Source organism: Ranitomeya imitator, chromosome 4, assembly GCF_032444005.1.
Source record: "Ranitomeya imitator isolate aRanImi1 chromosome 4, aRanImi1.pri, whole genome shotgun sequence".
Classification (NCBI taxonomy): Eukaryota; Metazoa; Chordata; class Amphibia; order Anura; family Dendrobatidae; genus Ranitomeya; species Ranitomeya imitator.
Genome location: NC_091285.1, coordinates 192284111 through 192307425, shown reverse-complemented (window position 1 = coordinate 192307425; position 23315 = coordinate 192284111). Strand labels below are relative to the sequence as shown.

Genomic DNA, 23315 nt, shown 5'->3' with positions numbered 1-23315 from the left:
CTTCTCGTTTCCGAATGTGACTCTTTAGAAGCCTTGCCTGCACACTAGTACTGTTTATAAATTTTGAGGTAACAAGCCAACTTACAAAAGAAACATAAGACTAAAAAAAGTTAGCAAAGCCTGGAGTGATCCTAAATCTGTAACATTATATGCAGCAGGGTGACAGTGCTCTGCTCTACTTTCTTCAGTACTTAGCAGCTTGATGAAGGCAGCAAGTATGTCCCACCCTTACTACTATATGTTCATCACTACTCTAACGCTGGGCTCAAAAATTCTCATCCATAGCTAAAATCAATATTATGTTACATTTATTTATATGACAGTCATGTGGAGCCTTACTAGGCATGCTTTCAACTTGATATTGTTAGAACTAATTTTATGGGAATATATGATTGCAGTGCTATAGTTACTGTGCTTCAGAAAGCCAAAGTATGAAGGCTATTTTCTAAGAAATCTACTTTACTCTGAAATGCGTGTTTCAAAGAAAACATATTTTGAAAGCCGGATAGACGTGTCAGTCAGCTGTAGTGGGGTGGGGACAAAGTGACCGTTGACATCAATAGACTAGTCAGGTCTTTCCCTATGATCCCCAGCTGAATTTTCAGCACTGCAGAGTTTCAGAGTAAAACATACCTGGCTGCCATCAAACATCCAAGCTCTGATTTATACTGCCTGTGTTTTGGACACCATGAATTTAGTGACAGGTTCTCTTTAAAAAGTCTTGAAATATGAAATGGGATATCAGCCAACCCAAAGCCACCAACCAGAGTTTTTGCTCCTGGTGAGTACAGAGCAGGGTACTGCTTGACAAAGTGAGATGCCTCTGACCAAAGCTCTAAGAGAACAATTACCCCTTGAAAGTTGCATCAAAAACATCTCACCCAGCCAACTAGTACCGATCTGTGTACTCATGATTGGCATCTCTGGTTTGGTTAAAAATTATAGTCAAGTTCTAAAGTGATTTTTTTTGCTAACAGCTGGATCTCAGCAGAAAACCAGAAAGCCTCAGATAAGTGGTTTGCCCGAGGCATTGTAGGGTTTTAATGTGAGATTTCTAAGAACTTTGGCCCAGATTCATCAAAGCAATTTTGCCAAAAATTCTGGCGTAAATTGCTGTGAAATGTGGTAAATTTTGTGTGCAACTCAGAGTTGTGCCTAAATTTTGGAACTTTTGGCCCTTTTTTTCACGCCAGTTTTTCCCAACTCTGGCAAAATGGGCTGAGCTGGGGTGGCACAGGACAGCAAGGAGACGCAAGACCACAGTTTAATTAATGATGATCTATGCGTTTCCTTACGGCAGAGATGCATGCCACTGATAAGATGCTCCTGATTCATAGAGAGGCATGCGCCTCTTAATCAATCAGAAGTGTCTGACTCCAACATGCCCCCTTATCAAGACAGACGAAAATCCAAGTATTTTGCAAAAAATAACAAAAAAATAAAAGAAGCTTGTATCTTATACAGTAATGCATATGATTATGAAATACAACATACTATGGTATACACACTTTAAAGATAGACTATGTAAAATATATCGGGAAACCCATAATTTAATGGGTAGTGAGAAACTGTGCAGAGATTACCTGGAACATGGAAAGAAGATGGGGCAAACAAGTACCATGTTTTCCGGTCTCAGATATTTATGGGTTTTGTAATAATAGCCACCACCAGAATGAGACCTAATAACCTTTGTATGCCGCCAATGTCTACATTCACCAACAGTATATTATTTCAGTAGATGTGTGGCACCCCTGGGTCCTGGTCATCACAGTGGTATTGCTTTCATCTCGGGGAGAGTGATGCTATGTTTGGAGGCAAAGAAGGATAACTGCATCCAGGTATCACAAATATGCAACACATTCACACTCCAGGCCTCCAGGGGAGCCTTTGATCCTATTTACTAGGTTACTCCCCATATATAAAAGGTAGTTTGAAGGGAAAGTCAGTTCAGTTCCTGTCAGAGAAACAGAGAGGAAGGAAACAGAAAGATGTGCCAGAGAGAGATTGCCAGAAGGGAGCTTGTCGTAGAACATCAGCTGTGGCGGAGCTGGTACGTTAGGAGAATAGCTGAGCAGACATGGAGGTCTGCAGCTCGTGGCAGCAAGAGGAAACTGGGAAGGAAAGAACATCAGCTCAGAAAGTTCCAGACAGTAGTCTGAGGAGGACAGAGGGTCCACAGAGCTGTGCATGCCCTAAGAACTGCAGCTCCCAGAAAGACGATTTGAAAGCAGAATTGATTGCAGTGAGCATGATGGAAGTCAAAGCAAAGGAGAGGATACCAGAAGGGGACCAGCCCCGAACAGGCTGCCTCCTTCTGAGGCACAGAACACAGGTAGCCGGAACACCAAGGGAGTAAGGACCTCTACACCCTATTTCAGAGACTGGCAGGACAGCTAATTGCAGGTTACCTGTCCACACCTACACCCAGGAAGCACAGTGACACCCCACAGAGCCGGGTTGTCTAAGAGACCCTATAAACAGGCTCAAGTCACCAGTCATACGGATTTTGTCCTATCCTATACGGGGGACAGAGAGAGAGACACACCACATCTGTGAGACCCTTATGTGAAGCCATAGGCAGTAAGGGACTACATCATTGCAGCGCAAGGGAAGGCTATTGATTTCCTCCTGGACAAGGGGACTCTGGACTTGCCTCCAAACCAGCCGGACTCTGCCTGCTCTGATCTGGTGCTCTGGACTGCGGATGCTGAAGTCTTCAGTAAATACCATACCACCATCTATGCACTGGGAAGCCCTGGGGATATACTTCACCTGTGGGAAGGTATACCATCTAGCTGCCATAACATCACCCCAGCGGACCCCTTAAAGCAGCGTCGGTCACCCTGACCGAATACCATAGGTGGCGTCACGAACATAAACTTTATCCTTTTAAAGACCTTTCCCTTTTATACGGACGTTCCAGGGCCACGGAAAGCGTCAGCCACCGTGACATCCCCCTTTGAGCCGACCGGACCTGGTACCGAGTAACTCATTGCCCTGACGGGGCGCTCCAGATGCACCAAGGTTCCTAATCCTGAGATGCTTTCAACATTCTCTGCTTGAGAGTCTGCAAAAATTTCACTCTATTTATGTAAAATATTATGCATTGAAACTGCACAACTCCGTATGTTCAAACCCACACGTGACCTAACAATCTGCTTGTCTGTCATATCATATCATGAATTTATGCACATCCCCGGTTTCAACCTTCAGTGTAGATGGAAACATGCAGAAGATGAGCAGTAGCTACTTGTATTAATTGCATTAGCGCAGCCTGGGTGATCTCCGTCACCCGTTAGCTTCTGATCCTATTATGACCAGAGCTGGCTCTGGCTGCCTGACCGCCTGAGGTGCTGTGTCATACAGATTAGCAGTCTTTGTAGCTGCACTAACAACAGAGCTTTCAAACAATGGTGACACTGACCTGAAGCCACTCCTTGTACTACTCCATCTCTTGTTTTGCTTCCTATAACAATAAAAAACACCTTGTCACAAAATGTTAATTATTGACATTTTATATAGACATTTTATATTTTCACTGAAAAAGGAGTAGCAATTACAAAGCAAAATATTATTTGTACAAAAGGACATTATTATGTTTCCATTTACTATATGACGTAGCTTAGTTCGAGGAAGGTCTTAACACATCTAAAACCATTTAACTGTTCATGTTACTGCTATACCTGAACCGTATCCGGAATTTGCTAAGGAAACAAGACTGGTGTTTTGAATACCAGACATAAAAAAATAAAATAATCCTGGACTACCCATTTATCTTGGGCCTTCCTGCTAACGGCCTGCCTGTTCTGCCAGTCACCAGCTCAGAGCGGTCATAAACTGCTCTTGCCGGCGATTCTGCTGCTTCATGTCTTCCGGGCTGCTCTGTCGAAGGGGTGTGACTACCAATGTCATGGGGATTGATAGGCAGCTCCCCGCAGTTATGCAGCAGGGAGCCAGTGGTTAATAACTATGACATCAGTAGGCACGCCGTGTCAACAGGGCAGAGCAGAAGAGCAGCTGCTTCTCTGTACATGACTGCTCTTAGCTGGCAGAGATCGGCGCCGAGCATGACAGACAGGTATTTAGCAATTACCTGCCTGTAAGTCCTTAGGACCATAAGAAAAAATTAAAATAGTCCCAGATAACCTCTTTAATGCAGGGACTTCTTGAACAAGATGGGCCTAATTCAGTAACAAGGGCACACCACATAATAATAATAATAATAATTTTTATTTATATAGCGCCAACAAATTCCGCAGCACTTTACAATTAAGCGGGGACATGTACAGACAATAAATTCAGTACAAGTTAAGACAATTTAAACAGTGACATTAGGGGTGAGGTCCCTGCTCGCAAGCTTACAATCTACAAGGAAATGGGGGGACACAATAGGTGAAAAGTGCTTGTTATTTCAGGTCTTGCAATTATAATAAATAGGGATTTTCATATAAAGCTGCATGATCCGGTCATCAGCCCGTGTGTTTAAGTGCAATAGTCAAGTATCAAGTGCAGTTATGTGCATGGAGGGTGTGGAGACAGATGAATAGTAGGGTGCAGATTCACATGCAGATAATATTTGGAAGGAGGGAACAGGACAAAGTTAGTTTACAGAGTAGTTGATTTGGAAGAGATGGGTTTTTAAAGCGCGCCTGAATAGGTCGGGGCTAGGTATCAGTCTGATCGTCTGGGGAAGTGCATTCCAGAGAGCTGGCGCAGCACGAGAGAAGTCTTGGAGATGGAGGTGCGAGGTTCGGATAACGGGGGATGTTAGTCTTAGGTCATTTGTAGAACGGAGGGCACGTGTAGGGCGATAGACGGAGATGAGAGAGGAGATATAAGGTGGTGCAGAACTGTGGAGAGCTTTGTGGGTGAGAGAGATGAGTTTATACTGGACCCTGTAGCGAATGGGTAGCCAGTGTAATGACTGGCACAAGATGGAGGCATCCGTGAAGCGGCTGGACAGAAATATGACCCTGGCTGCCGCATTTAAGATGGATTGGAGAGGATAAAGTTTGGAAAGAGGGAGACCGATCAGAAGAGAGTTGCAGTAGTCCAGACGAGAATGAATGAGAGCGACAGTAAGAGTCTTAGCAGTGTCAAAGGTGAGAAAAGGTCGGATTCTGGAGATGTTTTTAAAATGCAGGTGACAGGAGCGAGTGAGTGATCGGATATAGGGAGTAAAGTTCGGTGTCGAATATCACCCCAAGACAGCGGGCATGCTGCTTGGGAGTTATGGTTGAACCCTCCAGGGTAATTTCGATGTTGGGTAGAGTGAGGTTAGTAGAAGGGAGAAACACAAGTAGTTCAGTTTTGGAGAGATTTAGTTTCAGATAGAGGGAGGACATGATGTTAGAGACAGCAGACAGACAATCCTTGGTATTTTGAATTAGGGTGGGGGTGATGTCTGGGGAAGAAGTGTATAATTGGGTGCCATCAGCATAGAGATGGTACTGGAACCCAAATCTGCTGATTGTTTGTCCAATAGGGGCAGTGTATAGAGAGAAGAGGAGGGGGCCCAGGACTGAGCCCTGCGGAACCCCGATAATAAGGGGACGAGGAGAGGAAGAGGAGCCGGCGAAAGATACAGTGAAGGAGCGGTCAGAGAGGTAGGAGGAGAACCAGGAGAGGGCTGTGTCCTTGAGGCCTTAAAGACAACCTTTCACGAAATTTGTCATGTTGAACAATGTAATTGGCACTGCTGAGCAGAATAAAACTTTTTTTTTCATTTCGCCCTTCCACTGAAGAGATCTTAATATTCAAAGTATTCAGCACCAAAACAGTTAACTTATTTTTAAGTACAAGTGGGCATTACCAGAGAGATTTACCTGAATTTGTGTACTTCATTCTTTTTCTCACATCACAATAGCTTAGAAGAGGCTACCTTTAAGACATCGCTAACAGTCAGTGTGTGGGGGGGAAGGGCAATGCTGCAGACATTTAGTTTCATTAAAAATAATTATAATAACTCTCCACTACAGTTCATAGAAACGTTATTGGCAAAACCAAACACACTAATTAGCATTGTCAATGGAAATGCATGACTACCAACTCTGATGTACTGCCCCTTCGGCCACAATGACTGCTGGAGATGAAACATGAGATGAAAGCGGTTAGTCACACTCAGGTCTGCTGTGCTCCAGCACATGTAATCACTCTGCAGTGAGGAAACCAGACTTTGCGACTCACATTGAGCCTGTTCTAATCTACAGTGGAGGCATATTTCTTCCCATTATATGTGGAGACCTCCTTATGATTGTCAGAATTGACAGCACTATGAGAGGAGAGCTTCTAGAAGCGCTTGTAATGAGACTCAGCTCATCAGCAATGCTCCTTCCCCACTATGTCTGCTGTAGATGAGAGCTGAAAACTGATAGTTATCACACTCAGGTCTGCTGTGATCCAGCACGTCATCACTCACACACACATTGCGGAGTGCAGACTATCCATACATGTCTCAGTGAACCTGTTCTATTGTGGGGGCATGTTCTTTTTTTCCCCAGTGTGTTTCTGCCAGCTTATGATTGGTCAATGTTGAAAGGTCCCCTTTATTGAAGTAGGCACATAGGACAAATGGTGTGCTACTCCACAAGAAATTATACTCCAGTGAGGGACTGTCGTAAATTTATGGCATAACTGACACCACATAATGTTGATGAATTTGCTTCACCACACCCTATCCCTCCCTCTTGAAGCTCATTTTAAATTTTGTACTACTACGGCACGTACATCACATAACGTCACATATCACATCACTGTGTTGTGTAATTTCACATATAATATATGCCTAAACAAACATGGCCAGGTATAAGCTCAAAATTATGTCAGTCTGTCAGGGCTTTGTTGTCAGGTGTCCTGGGACCAGGTGCTCCTTCCCTGTCCCTAACATTAAGGGTACCCTAGCTCGCCCTGTTCCCCGGATTATTTGTGATGGTAAAGATGCCGAGGCCACGTACCTTGCCTTAGCTCCTAAATCCACCCTCAGTCTGAACTTTTCCCCACTCAAGGGAGGGGGGAGTAGTAGTGCACCGTAATACACCAACCAGAATAAAAAGGTAATACGAACAGGGGTAAAGAAACATACCAAACATACAAATATGCTGACACAAATAACAGAAATATGTACCGGGGAGTGGAGGATGGGGGTAAACTAAAGCAGGAGAAGTAAAGGAATTATCACACACTCAAAATTGAGCAACAGTCACAGATAAATCCACCAAACGCCTTCTCCAATAATAACCAACAACAACCTCGAGCCATGCATCATAAGCTAACTCTGACAATGGGTGCTAGCCAGGGCCCAGTTTATATAGGAAATGGGAGAGGCAAACAGTGCACAGCTGAGAGCCTTAACACTCCATGAGCTCTCTACAGAGCAGATTAACCCATGCACTGTTAAAAGAAATTTACACCATTTAATATGAATCTGAAGTGCTTCTAATCAGTGCCGCAGTAGGAGAAATCAGACGCTGTGGTCTTCTGGCTCCTCTCTGTCGCGGTAAACTCGTGACACAGTCCATACATAATGCTTTATTTTTAAATGATTATTATTATTGTATATTTTTTGGGGGGGTAGGTGGTTAGCTCAGTTCTAGTACAGCAGAAATGTAATCTTTGACTATAGCTTGTTTATAATATATGCAGAGTGTCTGCGGTAGTCTGAGACTCTCCTCATTGGTTTAAGCTGCTGCTGCTGCATTTCTGCAAGTGTAAGTCATTATAAAATGCAGGTCACTAATCACCCTGTCAGAAAAACATCTATGTGATATTACATTAGACCATATATAGAATGAGTGTTAGTAATTTCACACTCATGTCCCTGGAGTATAATCTCATGATACAACGATGTATAGAGAAAGGTGTTAAGTATAGCTTCCGCCTGCAGACAACCACATACAGTAGGTGTTATAAAATGGGTTATGGCAATCTTTATATTCTCAGCAGCTGCTTTTCATCCTAACAAAATACATTTGAGTAATTCGACAAGACAAGATAAAGCTGTGCTGTAGTACAATAAATTCTTAATGCGTGTATGCCACAGCATAAAAACTATGTTATAATAACACGACCCTTGGGTTTATTTTTTCTAATGGTAAAATGTCCGTGCTTTATCATCCCCCATACTATACTGTAAGTGTGTCTATTATATTATGGCTTTTACTGTGGTTTTACCATAATGGGTGGAGAGTGGTTGTCCAACTTTGGGTACAATATAATTTTTTACTTAAATGCACGTATTTGGGGCTAAAAATCCTTTTTGCAAATGGGTTTCATGAAAAATGTTGACCTTGTTTTCCTATATATTCATCACATGAATTCAGACAGATGCTGTAGAATTCAAATGGAGCAAACATTTTAATGTAAATGTAAATACAATAAAAAAAAATGTAAAAAATAAAAATTTTTCCCTCCCCAAAGGTAGATGACCATTTTAGAGAAATGTATCATGCTCTATTACCTTCCTCACATCTATCAGCTACCACTACCACAAGTCTATATTGACCTAATTTCTATTTATCTATCTAGAAAGAACAAGTTCAAGTTAGATATGGGTGCACGTCTCAGGTATCAGACCACTGGTCACAAGACATATTCCCAGAAATCGACATTACCAAACGAAAATGATTGGATATTATTAGTCTATAAATATGGCAACATTTTGGCTCTGAAAACTGAGAAATGCCTGTTTTTCATTTATTCACTTATTTTTCATCTGGGCCTTCTTTAAAGTCTATGTTACATGCGATCGCCCGTTTTGATTCCATATTCATGATTGTGGGTGGGATTTAGGTTTTCAAAATTTTTCCAAACTTTAGTACAAATGTTCTACTGTAGTCCCTGAAGTGATTTTACGAACGCCTGTCATTTTTTAGCAAACGTTCGGACATTTTTATGGAACATGCATCTTTTTGGTTTATAAAGTTTCAAAGCCGGATAAAGAACAAAATAAAAAGGATTTTTGATTTTGCACAAAATTCACGAACCGACCGTGCCACAATAATTTAGTGCAAAATACATCATTGAACATCACAAGACGAAAAAAATAGAAAAGTGACGTTAAGAAGAATTTTTGGATGTCCAGTTCATGTCTTTATTTCTATAGTTGTAACATTTTGCATACTGTTCACCCTCTTTTTTTGTTGTTCTTAGTACCAGAACTCCTCCTAAATCTTTATGTTTGGCCCAGAAAACTACAAGAGGAGTTCTACCTATCTTTACTCTCCGCTTTCTGTCTTAGACCATGTGGAAGGTGAGTTTTTAACTATGGTGCTGTATGGCAGCCTTTGTTGCTGTGGTGATGTGCCTGTGCGATGGTGTGACTTAGGGTCATGGGAGCTTTGCCTTACAGCATGAGTGCTGCATGGCGTGTGGGTCACTCCCTCTGCTGTTGTGGTATCAATTCAGCCCTGTCACGCTATGACGGTCTTTGGTAAGGAAGGTGGGCCTCAAATTGTCTCTGGAACTGGGACCCTAACTACCCTGTCCCAGGAGTACTCTTGAAGGTAGAGAGGCCAGAGTCCCCGACCCTACTATGCTCCTGTTAAACCCTCCCACACTTCATGATGCATAGGACATAAATGTAACGTAAACAAGACACAAAGACCAAACAGGGATAACAGAAAACCTCTATCATACAAAAGCACTAACCAACAATAGGAAGGAGGATAGTGACAGGGAGCAATGAAATGAACAGGAACAGGGACCAGGAGATAAACACACACGTACTACAGCAAACCATAGAACACTACTACAACTCTACTTCAACCACTCAGCTTTAGCACACAGCACAGGAAGACAAATCTTTCACTGGCAGGGACAAGAAGGTCTGACCAGTTTATTTAGGAAGAGGTAATGACCAGATCAGAAGCTGCTGAAATGGAGCTGCATGTTTCTGACCAGCATAGAAAGTGTTGTTAACCTCTTCAGCACCAGAAGAAACTAAATCCATTTAATTCGGGACACAAATCACAGCATCTCTAAAGATCTGCAATTCATTACCCAATGTGACCGTCTAAGGCTGCTTTCACACATCAGGTTTTTGCCGTCAGGCACAATCCGGCGAATTTTGAAAAAAACGGATCCGGAAAAACTTAGTGCCGGGTCCGTATTTTCTCAGACTTGTATTAGTGCCGGATTGTGATTGATGGCCTCACGTTTCATCCGTTTTTTGCCAGATCTTTTTAAAATTTGTTTTCTAGCGGCCGGAGAAAACGGACATGCGAACCTTTTTTTTTTATCAGTCGAACAAACGCACAACGATGGATCCGGCGAAAAGCGGAAGAAACATGAGGTCAAATGATGGCAGAGCGACAGATTCTGTTTTTTTTTTTTAAATCATGCATTTTCCATTCTGGTGTCTCACCCTCGCTCTCGACAGGATTTACTTTTTTCAGAACGACATCAGTAACTTAATTAGAATATAATTTATTGTTATGAACACATGGCAATTGCTATCACTGTGTTGTGCACGTGAAACTATTTTTGTAAGTCAACTCCTTCATAATCACACCTTGGCAGGCAAACAATATGTTTTGATTGTTCAGCGAATTCATTTGATATGTGGATTTATGTTACATAGGGATATAAAGGGGAACACAGTCCATCCCTATGCATTCAAATCATCGAATTCCACTAGAATTTGGCGCTAACAGGACACTGGGGTTTCTCTTATTCCATTTACCCAATCTGGGAGGCAATGTGCAGTCCAGGTCATATTCACAATCTAGTTATAACTAGCTAAAAACTATTATATTTATGGTTAGAATTTTTCACTTTTCTCAGGTTGAATTCAGTTGATTCACTATGGTTAGGCAGTACGTGGCTTGGACGGGGGGCCCATTGTGCTTGTGTTCTCAGAATCTGTGAGGGTCCTATAGATCAGACCCTCATTAATCATGTTATGGCATAGCTGAATGATATTAGCTCACTGTCTTTCTGTTATTACTAGATAATCTATTTTGCCAAACTATAAAACAATGTTTGCCTAAAACCTGGGCATAAAGATCCAATGTTATTGTGGGCATGCAAAATAAATTATGTACAAAGATTTCTATACTGATCTCATTTACATGAGCTGATATGTCCTCCTGAGGGAACAAAACACTTTCACAGACTTACAAAGCAAGAGGAGATAATGATATTATTGATATTATAACCTTTTTACTTCAGGGCAATGATCAGTCTTGAACAAATTTGCTCAATTTTCTGTAGTTGAATACAAAGTGTTCGAACAAGAATTTTGCTTTTTTATTGGATGATCGGCAACCTGAGGCTGAAGGAACAGAGCATTACTGGGTACTCTAGTTCCTGATAATCAGCCAGTACAAACATTTTTTTCCAGTAACAATCCCATTTTCAACAAGATTTTTCAGCTATAAAATATCATCAGTTGACTTTTGCCAGTTTTTATTCCATCACATTTCTGTTATTTATGGTGGCTAAACAGTACATTATTCTACGCAGTTCTGGCCTCTGAGAAAATAGAGACTTCCCAAGGGTAAATTTGATAGAATCATTGGGGATCTTAGTTTCCATTAGTTAAAAAACAATCCAACCAAGATCTATCTACGTTGGACTGAGGAATTTAGGTGTTGTCCTGCAAGTGGGTGCAAAGGTTGCAGTTGCTTTAATGCCTTGGAGCTTGAGAAGTCCAAAAGGTCCAAGTACACCATATAAGGAGCTTCCTAATATGAATTAAAGTGGTTGTCCCATTTCAAATATTTGTCGCCCCCAGGCTGCTTTTTGTTAAACAACAAGAGTATGCCTTGTACTCACATTCCCCGGCTCCCCCAACGAGTCTCCACCGCTGTTCCCGGTGTCTTCTTGAATCGGCTATGCCGCTGACTTCACTTTGTGAAAACCAATCAATGAGTTAAGTGGCTCTGCCGGTGTAGACAGAATGCCCCATTCAAAAGTCGCTCCACTCACTGATTGGCTGTCGATGTGATGACCTGACATTAGCTCCACAGCCAATGCCAGACACAGGAAACAGTGGTTGAGATTCACTGATAAACCCAGGGAAAGTTGTTTCTCAACACACTACATTAGGGTATGTGCAGATGATCCGGAAGTGGCAGCACTTTGGACGCAGCGCATGTTCGCTGCATCCAAAGCACTGCCATCTATTGAACGCAGGTGAATCCGCATGTGTTCACTGAACCGTGCGGATTCACCGCGTCCCATACATTCCGCCTCCACAAGAGAAATTGACACGCCACATATCCATCTCCTCGCGTGAGCCGCAGGTCTGCTGCATCCAAAACGCTGCTATTCCAGATCGTTGGCACATAGCCTTAGTGGCTAAACATTATCTGAAAGGGGACAATATCTTTAAGTTGGGGGCCTCATTATTGGCTTTGTATTCACACTCGGGTTTTTAAAGTAAGGCTTGGGCTCTCGTTCTAACAACCGATCTTTCTATATAGAACATGTCATACATTTTTAATAATTTTTTAAATGAGGCTGATAGGGTGCATTATTAATATATTGTATTTAATTATTTGTAAATTGAGCTATGAAATTATCTCCAGTGATAAAGATTAATTCCAAATTAGTTTCAAATGGAATTGTCTTTTGCCAGAATGTAGGTAGGCGTCAGAACAATCTATATACATAATTGTCTAAGGGGTACTTCCGTCTGCCTGTCTGTCCTTCTGTCACGGATATTCATTGGTCGTGGCCTCTGTCCATCATGGAAATCCAAGTCGCTGATTGGTCGTGGCTGTTTTGCGGCGACCAATCGGCGACGGGCACAGTCTGGATGAAAATGGCCGCTCTATACTCCCCGCAGTCAGTGGCCGGCGCCCACTCCCCGCAGTCAGTGTCCCTGGCGCTCCGCTCCCCGCAGTCAGTGTCCCCGGCGCTCCGCTCCCCGCAGTCAGTGTTCCCTGGCTCTCTGCTCCCCGCAGTCAGTGTCCCCGGCGCTCCGCTGCTTACTCCCCGCAGTCAGTGTCCAGACGCCCGCTCCATACTCCCCTCCGGTCACCGCTAATACGGGGTTAATGCCGGCGGTAATGCATTCCGTTACCGCCGCTATTAACCCTGTGTGTCCCCAACCTTTTACTATTGATGCTGCCTATGCGGCATCAATAGTAAAAGAAAGTAATGTTAAAAATAGTACAAAAACAAAAAACCTGCTATACTCACCCTCCGTTGCCCGCTGAGCCGCTCGCGCCTGCCGCCATCTTCCTTTCCCAGCGATGCTTTGCGAACTTACCCATAAAACCTAGCGGTCTCGCGAAACCGCTAAGTCATAGGGGTAATTTCGCAAAGCATCCTGGGAACGCAAGATGGCGGCAGCCGCGCGCCCATCTGCACAGCGCCGTTGGATCCCAGGAAGCGGAGAGACGGGAAACTGAGGAGCAGCGACCAGATTAGTGAGTATGTTCAACTACAAGGGGCCCTCGGATCATTAGGTGAGTATGTTTATTTTTTATTTTTTTAACCTGTGACATACGTGGCTCGGTAATATAGTACGTCACTGGGCAATATCCTACGTGGCTCTGTGCTGTATACTACAAGGCTGGGCAATATACTACTTGGCTGGACAATATACTACGTGACTGGGCAATATACTACGTGACTCTGTGCTGTATACTACGTGGCTGGACAATATACTACGTGGCTCTGTGCTGTATACTACGTGGATGGGCAATATACTACGTGGACATGCATATTCTAGAATACCCGATGCGCTAGAATCGGGCCATAATCTAGTACAGAATAGAATAAGGGTATTGTTGACTGTAATGTTCATATTGAGGGAAACACATCAATGCCAAGGTCACCTATCATGTATAGAGGTAACACACTAACACACAATTTCCCCTAAAATAATCATTGAGCACCACTCACTTCTGAGAGAAAATTTTGCCTGTCTGAATAACGAACGACTCATGAAACAGACCTTGATAGCGGCCATTTAATTTTGTTCAGCATTTGATCCAAGAAGCCCAGAGGGACATAGACTCAGCTATACACAAAGAGCTACCAAGATTAACTCTAATTAACCCATGTTTAGCCAGAAAGAACAGCTGAGGATGCCAAGAAATCATTACATAAACATGTAGAAGTGTCACTCAGGGACATGCACGGATAGAGCTTATTAAGGTAATAAACATCTTCTTGCCGATAACCTCATCAATCATTGCAGGGTTCTTTGCCCTTTTCCTGTGGTTTGATATGGAGACTATTTATATGCTATCCTTGTAATGGGTTAATTTCTGAGATAGCTACTCTCTCAAGTATGCGGTAACTTGCACCTCTCTTGCCATGTAGGTGTAAATGTATACTGTGAAAATTCACTTGTTTATGCGCGTGTTTTTGCATAACCTTATTATATAAGCTGGGGAGTAGGGATGAGCGGACCAGTGGAAGTTCAGGTTGCGGTACCCGAACTTTAGTCCAGACTTGAACCTGAATCCAAACCCCACTGAAAACAATGGAGACCCGGAGTTTGGATCTGGGAAAAAGAAAAATGTCTCTCTCATTCCTGGATCTCCCCTTTAACGCCGAACAGTCCGTGTTCGGAGCTGAGCTCTGGACACTAATCTGTCCATTACGAACTGTCCTCATCTCTACTTGGAAATGGATTTTATTCCATGATATTATAAAAAATTTGGATACAAGCCAGACATGTGCAAAGCAACGCGTTTCGGACGTGTGCAACCGTTCTTTGTGAAAATGACTGATTTCAATAAGTTATATGTATCGGAATATACTATAGCTGTAAATATTACAAAATACCCATGTTAAGTGTGTGTATATATATACATATATACACACACACATATATATATTATATATATATATATACACACATATATACACGCACACACATATATGGCTGCGTGTATGTAAAACACCAAAATGTTGTGTTGGTTGACGTTCATTCAATTGCTTTTATAGAGCTCCATTTTCTTGCCATTTGAGCGTGTGCTGCAATACCAGACAGAGCCTGTAGGCAGAAGTGGTGCTGTTTCTGGGAAAAAAAGTAAATCCTTTTTACTAATCCTGCACCGTGTTTTAAAGGGAATGTGTTATCAGAAAATGCCCTGTTGTAAATCAAATTTCTATGTTACACATTTTTCTAACGATTTTGATATTTTTGTTGATTTTTTAATTTTCCTTTTCAATGGCTATATTTTGGGGGAAAAAAAAAAATCCCGAAATCTTGCAATTTTCACTCCGGTCACTGAGACTTCTAATATAATGACATTTCCTGTTACGTAGCGATCAATTTTCAGCAGTCACCAATTAATCATCACAATAACTAATGGTCACAGTTTGCCTCCTCTTCCACCCTGCATAGGTCAAAAGACAATGAATCATCTCCAAACTGTTTCCGTCTATGGTCAATGTAGTGGCTTTAATGCATGTTTCTAACAGCTGTGAAAAAAAGGCTCAGACAAAATGGCTGCCCCCAATAAAAATAGAACAGAAAATCTACAATTAGAAGATAAAAAAATAAGATACAATATTCGTCAGTACCTGGCCTAATTATTAAAAGAAATATCAGGATTTTCATTGATTTTGAGATTTCAGCACTGGACAGCTCCTTGTTATTCGCTGTAACCATGAGCATCCTAACTATTTTCAAAGAGGAGCACTGGATGGCTTATAAGTCTCCTTAGGGTAAGCTCACACAGGGCATTTTTGCAGCGTGTTTTTTTTTTTTTTGTGCTAATTTTCAGCTGCTTTTTACTGTACGAGCAAAGCCTATGAGATCTTCATTTGAACTTGGGAGGTCCATTATATCTGCGGACACGATATGGATATTTATTGCGTTTTTTTAGTGCGTGGGATGTTGGTTATTAACTGCTGGCAACAGGTTATCTATTTGGACACCGCACACTTTCTTTGCACATTCTGAGATATGGTTTTGGCTTTAAGCTGTATTATGAGCTTATGTAATGTTCTGTCATGTCACATGTGTGACTGTTTTAATGTTTTTAATGTTTTTTGAGTGTTTTTTGCACCTAATAAAAAGGTTTACTTAAGATTCATGTGTTTGTGGTGATCCCCTCTTTATGGCCTACACTTTGTTCTTAAATATTGTTGTATTTTGTGCTTTGCAGTGTTTTTTAGACAGAGCATGTCACTTCTTTCAGCGTTTTTGCTGCCTTTTTTCAGCATTTTTCACCCATTGACTTGAATGGCTGTTGAAAAAAACGCTGCAAAAACGCAGGTATCATTATTTGCTACGTTTTTGCCTGTTGAAAATTCAAGGACATTAGCATGGACAAAGAGAAAAAAAAGACACCAAAAGCACACCAAATACACACCAAAAACGCACCTAAACCTGCGTTTTGACGCAACTTCTTTCCTGCCAAGATGATCAGGTTTTGCTGCACAAAAAAAAAAAAGCAGCAAAAACGCCCTGTGTGAACTTACTCTAACACTGGCATGTCAGGCAGGTTACTCTCCACAAGGAGAAACCTTACCCCTTAGACCTCAGCTCAGGGCCTCTCACCTAGCTAAATCAGATCTCATGCTTTGCACTGACGAGGGGCAACACCCCGAAACACTGTGTCTGCAAATTGAGATTCTGATTTGGCTTTTACCCTAAGTCTCATTTCAAGGCCCTTTAAAGGGTCGATAGTGACTTGCAGGATTCCTGCTTCCAACAGGTGGCGCTGTAGAGTTCAAGCCCCTGAAGAGGCAATATGCAAATGAGCATCCTAAAAAAAAAATCCTTTCATATAAACTTTGCAGACTTGTTGCCTTACGGTTGATGACATTTTCTTTTTGCTTGTTTTCTTTTTGCTGTAAATAGCTTTTAAGCTTTTCTAAATATTCCATTTAACCAGCTACAATTCACCTAACTATTGAGCAAGAAATTCAGAAGTTTGTTCGATACAGTCAATTCTAAATTCTCAGCTCACCTTAGACCGTAATGAATATGGTGTCTTTTGTTTTGCTTTTTTACTACAGACTACATCTGCCAAGGATTACGCAAATGAGTAAAGCCATGAGATAAATCGTTAAAGACAGCAGGCACTTGTGGAGCACCGGTCAGAGATAAGACTTGAGATACTTACCCACATATAAGACACCTTCCTTGGTCTTCTCCGCAGCTTCTGCTACCCCTTGCTTGGTTTTCTCAGCTGCGGCCACCACCCCTTCTTTTGCTTTGGAAAAGCCTTTCATAAGAACATCCATTTTGATCTGTTGCAGTCTGCAGAGAGGAGGGAGAGGAGGCAGCAGCTTAGTAGTGTGAGCACAGGAAGCAGAATGATAGCAGAAGCCCCTGCAGCTCACTCTGACCTGCTTTTCCAATCGGAAGCTACCCCTACTCACATCAGATTAGTATATTCCTCGTTCTTCTGATAGAATGTGTGGGGGGACAATGAGTCAGGAAAATGTATAGTATACACCACATTCCAGATATGACATATATATGTATATATTTATTAAGCATCCCAATACATAAGCTAATCTGAGACTCCTGTTGACTCCAGCTATGAAGGTAACTGCTTGGACGTATTGGGTGTAAGTATTCCTTTTGCTCTTTGCATGTCGGTGTAATCTACTCATTTGTATAGAATAAGACACAAACACGCCGATATGTGCCCATTCATAATGATGCTGATACCGTGCAGACACGCAAGGTGTGTGCACAAAGCATGAACAGGTGTATTCTTCGGCCATTATCCAATCACCACAATTGTGCCATATTGGCCTGATGTCCTTGAAACCTGGGATTTTTTTTTCCTCCGCAAAATAAAGGAGGAAGGGTACAAGGGGGAGGTGCAGAAATCCCAGCATTACCCTGTATACATACATCACAGTTTTCGTGAGCAAAATCTGGAAATATATAACAAAAAAAAAAAAGATAAATGAAAATACTAGGATGGAAGAGATGAACACAACAGTTTGGCCATCTTGTGATTATACGAGAGACAGCAGATGATGACAGACCAGAAATTGCTGTGATGACACCTTAGTTCCACCCTCCCCGAGCATCCGGAAATTTCCTCTGTTACCCTGACTTCCACGTAACGGGAGATTATATTATATTCTGCGTTTCCCACACCATCAGGAGACATTAGTAGACATGGAATTGTCTCCCCAGGCATGATGCAGACGAGAACAACCAAGGCTTTTTCTCCTGTGCCAGATGCAACAACCCCCCACTCTCTCGTGTCCTAGGGGCCCTGCAAACAGGTTAGGTTGGATAACCATGCAATTAACAACGAGAAGAAAATGAGACATGCAAGTGCTCACCTCAGTCCCAAGCTTTTTCCAGGTCTTGTTGCTTGTCTGGAAGAGGCTGCCTGTAAGTGAAAAAAGGCAGGAAAATGTCAGACAGATGGAGCAGCTGGGATGAAGCTCCTTTTAAATGCAGCTCTGCCAGCCCCTCTCCCTCTTACCTGGGGTTCAGAGGGTAAATTGGTTTTAGTCCTCTCTCTATGTAATGATGAAGCAGAGGAGGGTTCAGATGTAGAGATCTCAGGGGGTCCCTCAGCAGGCAGTGTCAGTGCTACAGAGCCATGGGATGCTACTCTGTCAGCTCTACCCCCGCCTCTGTCTCCTAGATGAAGCTATGCTTGGAAGTGCTCAATGCTTGTGTGCTGTCTACCCCCTTGTGGTAGGAGATCCACAAGAGCAGATATCACAAGCAGGAGCCCACAGTCAATAGCTGCCCCCTCCCTGCTGCTAAAAGATGGGAGAACTTAGCCTTTCATTACCAGCCCCCAACATGCTCATAAATTACATATGTAAAATGCAAAGCCCTCCCTCAGCTCTCATCTCTGACCTTTTCTCCTTCATGGAAGGTTGCTCTATAACTTCCCTCTTCCCACCAGACATGATGAGGTCAGACACACATCAGTTACTATCATGAACCCATAGCTAGGTCACAGCGGAGTCATTTTTCAATTCTTTCGTTCCATGGGCCAATAGGTTTCTACAGTCTATATTATGATTCCCCCAATAATATGAAATACTACATTAATATGAAATATGCGTCATAGATTGTAAGAGCAGGGGCCCTCACTCCTTTATCGGATTTACGTGTCATTCTGTAATGTCTCATTGTCAGTACAAGACCCTCCTAAATTGTAACGTGCTGCAGAATATGTTGGCGCTATAGAAATAAAATTATTCCTTCTGGTCCCAATTGCCTGCTTCAGGTACCAAAACAAGTATAAATGCAGATATATATATATATATCAGTATTCTATCATGCACACTAATTATGAAATTCTTCCAAATTCAAATGACGTTCTTTGTAACTGGTTTTTGTCCCCTTGTTCAGTGCTGCCAGATATGTTATCAATATTTTCATTATCATTAACAAAATTATTAAATATAAGAAACACACTGAAATAATCTGAAATAATAATAATACATTAGTACAAATATATAAATAATAGCAACATAATCATAAAAACACATCATAGATATATATATTTTGTATGCTTCTCTGACCTGGACAGGATAAAACACAGAAAGGAATAGTCAATGGTAATAAAAAGGTTATAATTATCAGAGAAAGGATGATGCACAGGCTAAAAATATGTTAAGTACTCTGGCCTGATGCCAGTTTTCAAGCTAAATTTATACAAGTCTCTGTTCCCAAATATAACAAATATTGCAGTCGTAGAGACTTGAAACAGCTACAGACCAGGCGCGGATTAAGGGTATCCAGGGCCTTGGCCAGTTTTGGGTGCATGGGCCTCCCACCACCCTTTGTACTATGCGACGTGTCACATGATATTTTTGGGATGTCACGTGACAGGTTACATGATAAACACACGGGTGCTCTTGTGCACATCTGTGGATGTCAAATTTTTTCCCCTTACGTACAGCGCTAAACATAGAGGATACCATGTAATAAGGGATGGGGCTAAGCATAACAAGAGGGGATGGAAAGTAATAAGGGATGGAGCTATGCAGAACAAGAGGTGATGGTGGTGTTAGGGCTAGCGGGACGCACCGAGTAAATATAGAGGTTTTATTAGAATAGATGCGTTCGCAGCCCGGGGTCCACCGTGCAGGAGAACCTGCTGCTAGTAAACGGCAGAACTATATAGTGGTATGAGCTAACTCTGTTACTTCACAGAGTAGCCGTGAACTCAAATCACTGCGCCCTGTTTGACTTCACAGTGGCACAGGCTAACTACCCAACAGAGCAGTCGGTGGTCATGCATGCACACAAAAACTCCTCGCCGGAGGTGCTAGCATTCTAGGGGCTTATTTCAGCCGGGTCCCTGAACACAAACTCACATGACCACACTGGCGCAAAGCACATAACATAGAACGATACTAGCGCATGGCCGTGCGGCCAAGCGAGCCTTAGAACGTTGCAGCACGTACAGGACCTTCCTAGAAGAACCAATGAGAGACTGTCACAGAGCGTGAGCACCTACAGGGCCTTCCTGAAAGACCAATGGCTTTAGCTGCAGTGTCTGATCATGTGACCCTCGATCTCCACTGAGCGTTCTTACTCTGGGCATGCTCAGAACGAGAAAGGCAGGACTTAGTCCCAGAAGCGTCTGCTCGCCGCTGCCCAGCACTGACTTCAATGGCAGAAGCAGGAAAAGCAGCAGTAACTCTTTTTACAGAGTCAGACTGAGCGAGACGCTGGGACCGACGTCTCTGCTGAGCAGGCTCCACTGCGGCAAGAGAAGAATGGGAGACTGCATCGGAGATGGCCCGAGATTCCCCCTGTGCAGAGGCGGGAACTCGACCCCTAACAGATGGTATCTTATAAGGGATGAGGCTATACATAACAATACGAGATGCTATGCAATAACAGATGGGGCTATATATAACAAGAGGGAATGCTATGTTATAAGCAATGGGGCTATACATAAAAAGAGGGGATGCTATGTAATAAGTGATGGGGCTATGCATAATAAGAGGGGATGGTATCTTATAAGGAATGGGGCTATACATAGCAAGAGGGGCTGCTATGTAATAAGGGACAGGGCTATGCCTAACAAGAGGGGATGCTATGTTATAAGGGATGGGGCTATGCATACTGTAAGAGGGGATGCTATGTAATAAGGGATGAGGCTTTGCATAAAAAGAGGGGATGCTATGTAAAAAGGGACAGGGCTATACATAAGAGGGGATGCTATGTTATAAGGAATGGTGCCTTACATAACAAGAGGGGATGCTATGTTATAAGGGATGAGTCTATACATAACAAGAAAAGGTGCTATATAATACGGGATGAGGCTATATATAAGAGGCATAGTATCTTATAATGTATGGGGGTATACATAACAAGATGGGATGCTATGTAATAAGGGACGGGACTATGCATGACAAGAGGAAATGCTATGTAATAAGGGACAGGGCTATACATAAAGTCTCCTCTTAACAGTTGTTGTAGAGATGTGTCTGCTGCTAGAACTCTGTGTGGCATTGACCTGGTCTCTAGTCTGAGCTGCTGTTAACCTGCGATTTCTGAGGCTAGTGATTCGGATAAACTTATCATCAGAAGCAGAGGTGACTCTTGGTCTTCCTTTCCTGGGGCGGTCCTCATGTGAGCCAGTTTTTTTGTAGCGCTTGATGGTTTTTTCAACTGCACTTGGGGACACTTTCAAAGTTTTCCCAATTTTTCGGACTGACTAACCTTCATTTCTTAAAGTAATGATGGCCACTCGTTTTTCTTTACTTAGAATTTGTATTATGGCAAAAAAAAAAAAGCAGCCAACAGTCTATTCAGTAGGACTATCAGCTGTGTATCCACCAGACTTCTGCTCAGCACAACCGATGGTCCCAAACCCATATATAAGGCAAGAAATCCCACTTATTAAACCTGACAGGGCACACCTGTGAAGTGAAAACCATTCCAGGTGACTACCTCTTTAAGCTCATCAAGAGAATGCCAAGGGTGTGCAAAGCAGTCATCAAAGCAAAAGGTGGATACTTTGAAGAACCTAGAATATAAGACATAATTTCAATTGTTTCACACTTTTTTGCTAAGTATATAGTTCCACATGTGTTAATTCATAGTTTTGATGCCTTCAGTGTGAATTTACAATTTTCATAGTCATGAAAATCTAGAAAAATCTTTAAATGAGAAGGTGTGTTCAAACTTTTGGTCTGTACTGTATACCCGTACACGGTATCAACCCTATTCACATTGCTATTGCTTCCTTTAACATCCACTTATCCAAGAGATCACTCACATCACTCAGGCACTCCTGAAAGTCAGTAGGGCTACAGTTAGAAAGCTCAATCAAGAAATTACTGCTAATCAGCTACATTTAAATCAATGGTCAGTTATAAACAGATTTTTTATTAGATTTTATTTTTCATTTAAACTGCGTACCTCCTCCAATTATTACCATTCCACTAATCCTGGAACAGTTTTTCTTTTTCTTTGATGCCCCTCTGTTCTACATTTATTTGCCCAGTAATAAAGATATACAGCTCTGGCAAAAATTAAGAGACCACTGCAAAATGTTCAGTTTGTCTGATTTTTGTCTTTATAGGTATATTTTTGAGTAAAATGTAAATTATTCTTTTATTCTATCAACTTCTGACAACATGTCTCTGAATTTCCAAGCAATACATTTTGTATTCTTTTTCTGACAAAGAAAAATGGTAAAAAAAAACCCAAAACATTACTTTCAGACCTCAAATAATGCAAAGAAAACAAGTTCATAATCATTTAGAAGCAACAATACTAATGTTTTAACTCAGGAAGAGTTCAGGAATCAATATTTTGTGGAATAACCATGATTTTTAATCACAGCTTTCATGCGTCTTGGCATGCTTTCCACCAGGCTTTCTCACTGCTTCTGGCGCAAAAATGTAAGCAGTTCATCTTAGTTTGATGGCTTGTGACTATCCATCATCCTCTTGATTACATTCCAGAGGGTTTCAATGGGATTGGGCTGCCCATGACAGGGTTTTGATGTGGCGGTCTCTTAATATATACAGCTCTGGCAAAAATTTTCGCTTTATTTAACTGGGTGCATACCACAGAATTTGTCTGTGGCTGTAGACATACTTTAATGGGCAGAATCAAAGGTGAAAAAGCAAACGCTTACAAAGAAGTTGTGTTGCATATGTATCACAGAGGCACAAAGAAAATGTAAAACTGTTCCATAATCAATGGAGCAGCACTGTTATGACCTGGTGGTTAGGACAATAATGGACCTGGTGGATAAGAGCACACGGAATGACCTGATAGTTACTAATACAGGACAAGCTCTGGGACGTGGGAACTCTGCTGACCGCAATCCCTAATCCTATCACACACACTAGAAATAGCTCTAGAGCACTAGATTGCTCCTAACGCTCCCTATGCAACTCGTCACAGCCTAAGAAACTAGCTAGCCCTAAAGATAGAAAAA

General features: G+C 42.1%; 1 protein-coding gene across 1 annotated transcript in view; it reads right to left on the bottom strand.

Annotated features, from left to right (window-relative positions):
* Positions 1-18802, bottom strand: part of SNCB (synuclein beta) — a 78715-nt gene extending 59913 nt beyond the window's left edge. Inside the window, exons 1-4 of the mRNA XM_069764187.1 lie at positions 18369-18802; positions 18223-18272; positions 17037-17173; positions 3425-3466 (exon numbers count right to left, since the gene is read on the bottom strand). Of these exons, the coding sequence (XP_069620288.1) occupies positions 3425-3466; positions 17037-17157 (163 nt within the window). The 5' untranslated portion in view covers positions 17158-17173; positions 18223-18272; positions 18369-18802. The remainder of the gene's footprint in view (positions 1-3424; positions 3467-17036; positions 17174-18222; positions 18273-18368) is intronic.
* Between the last annotated feature and the right edge of the window lie 4513 nt (positions 18803-23315).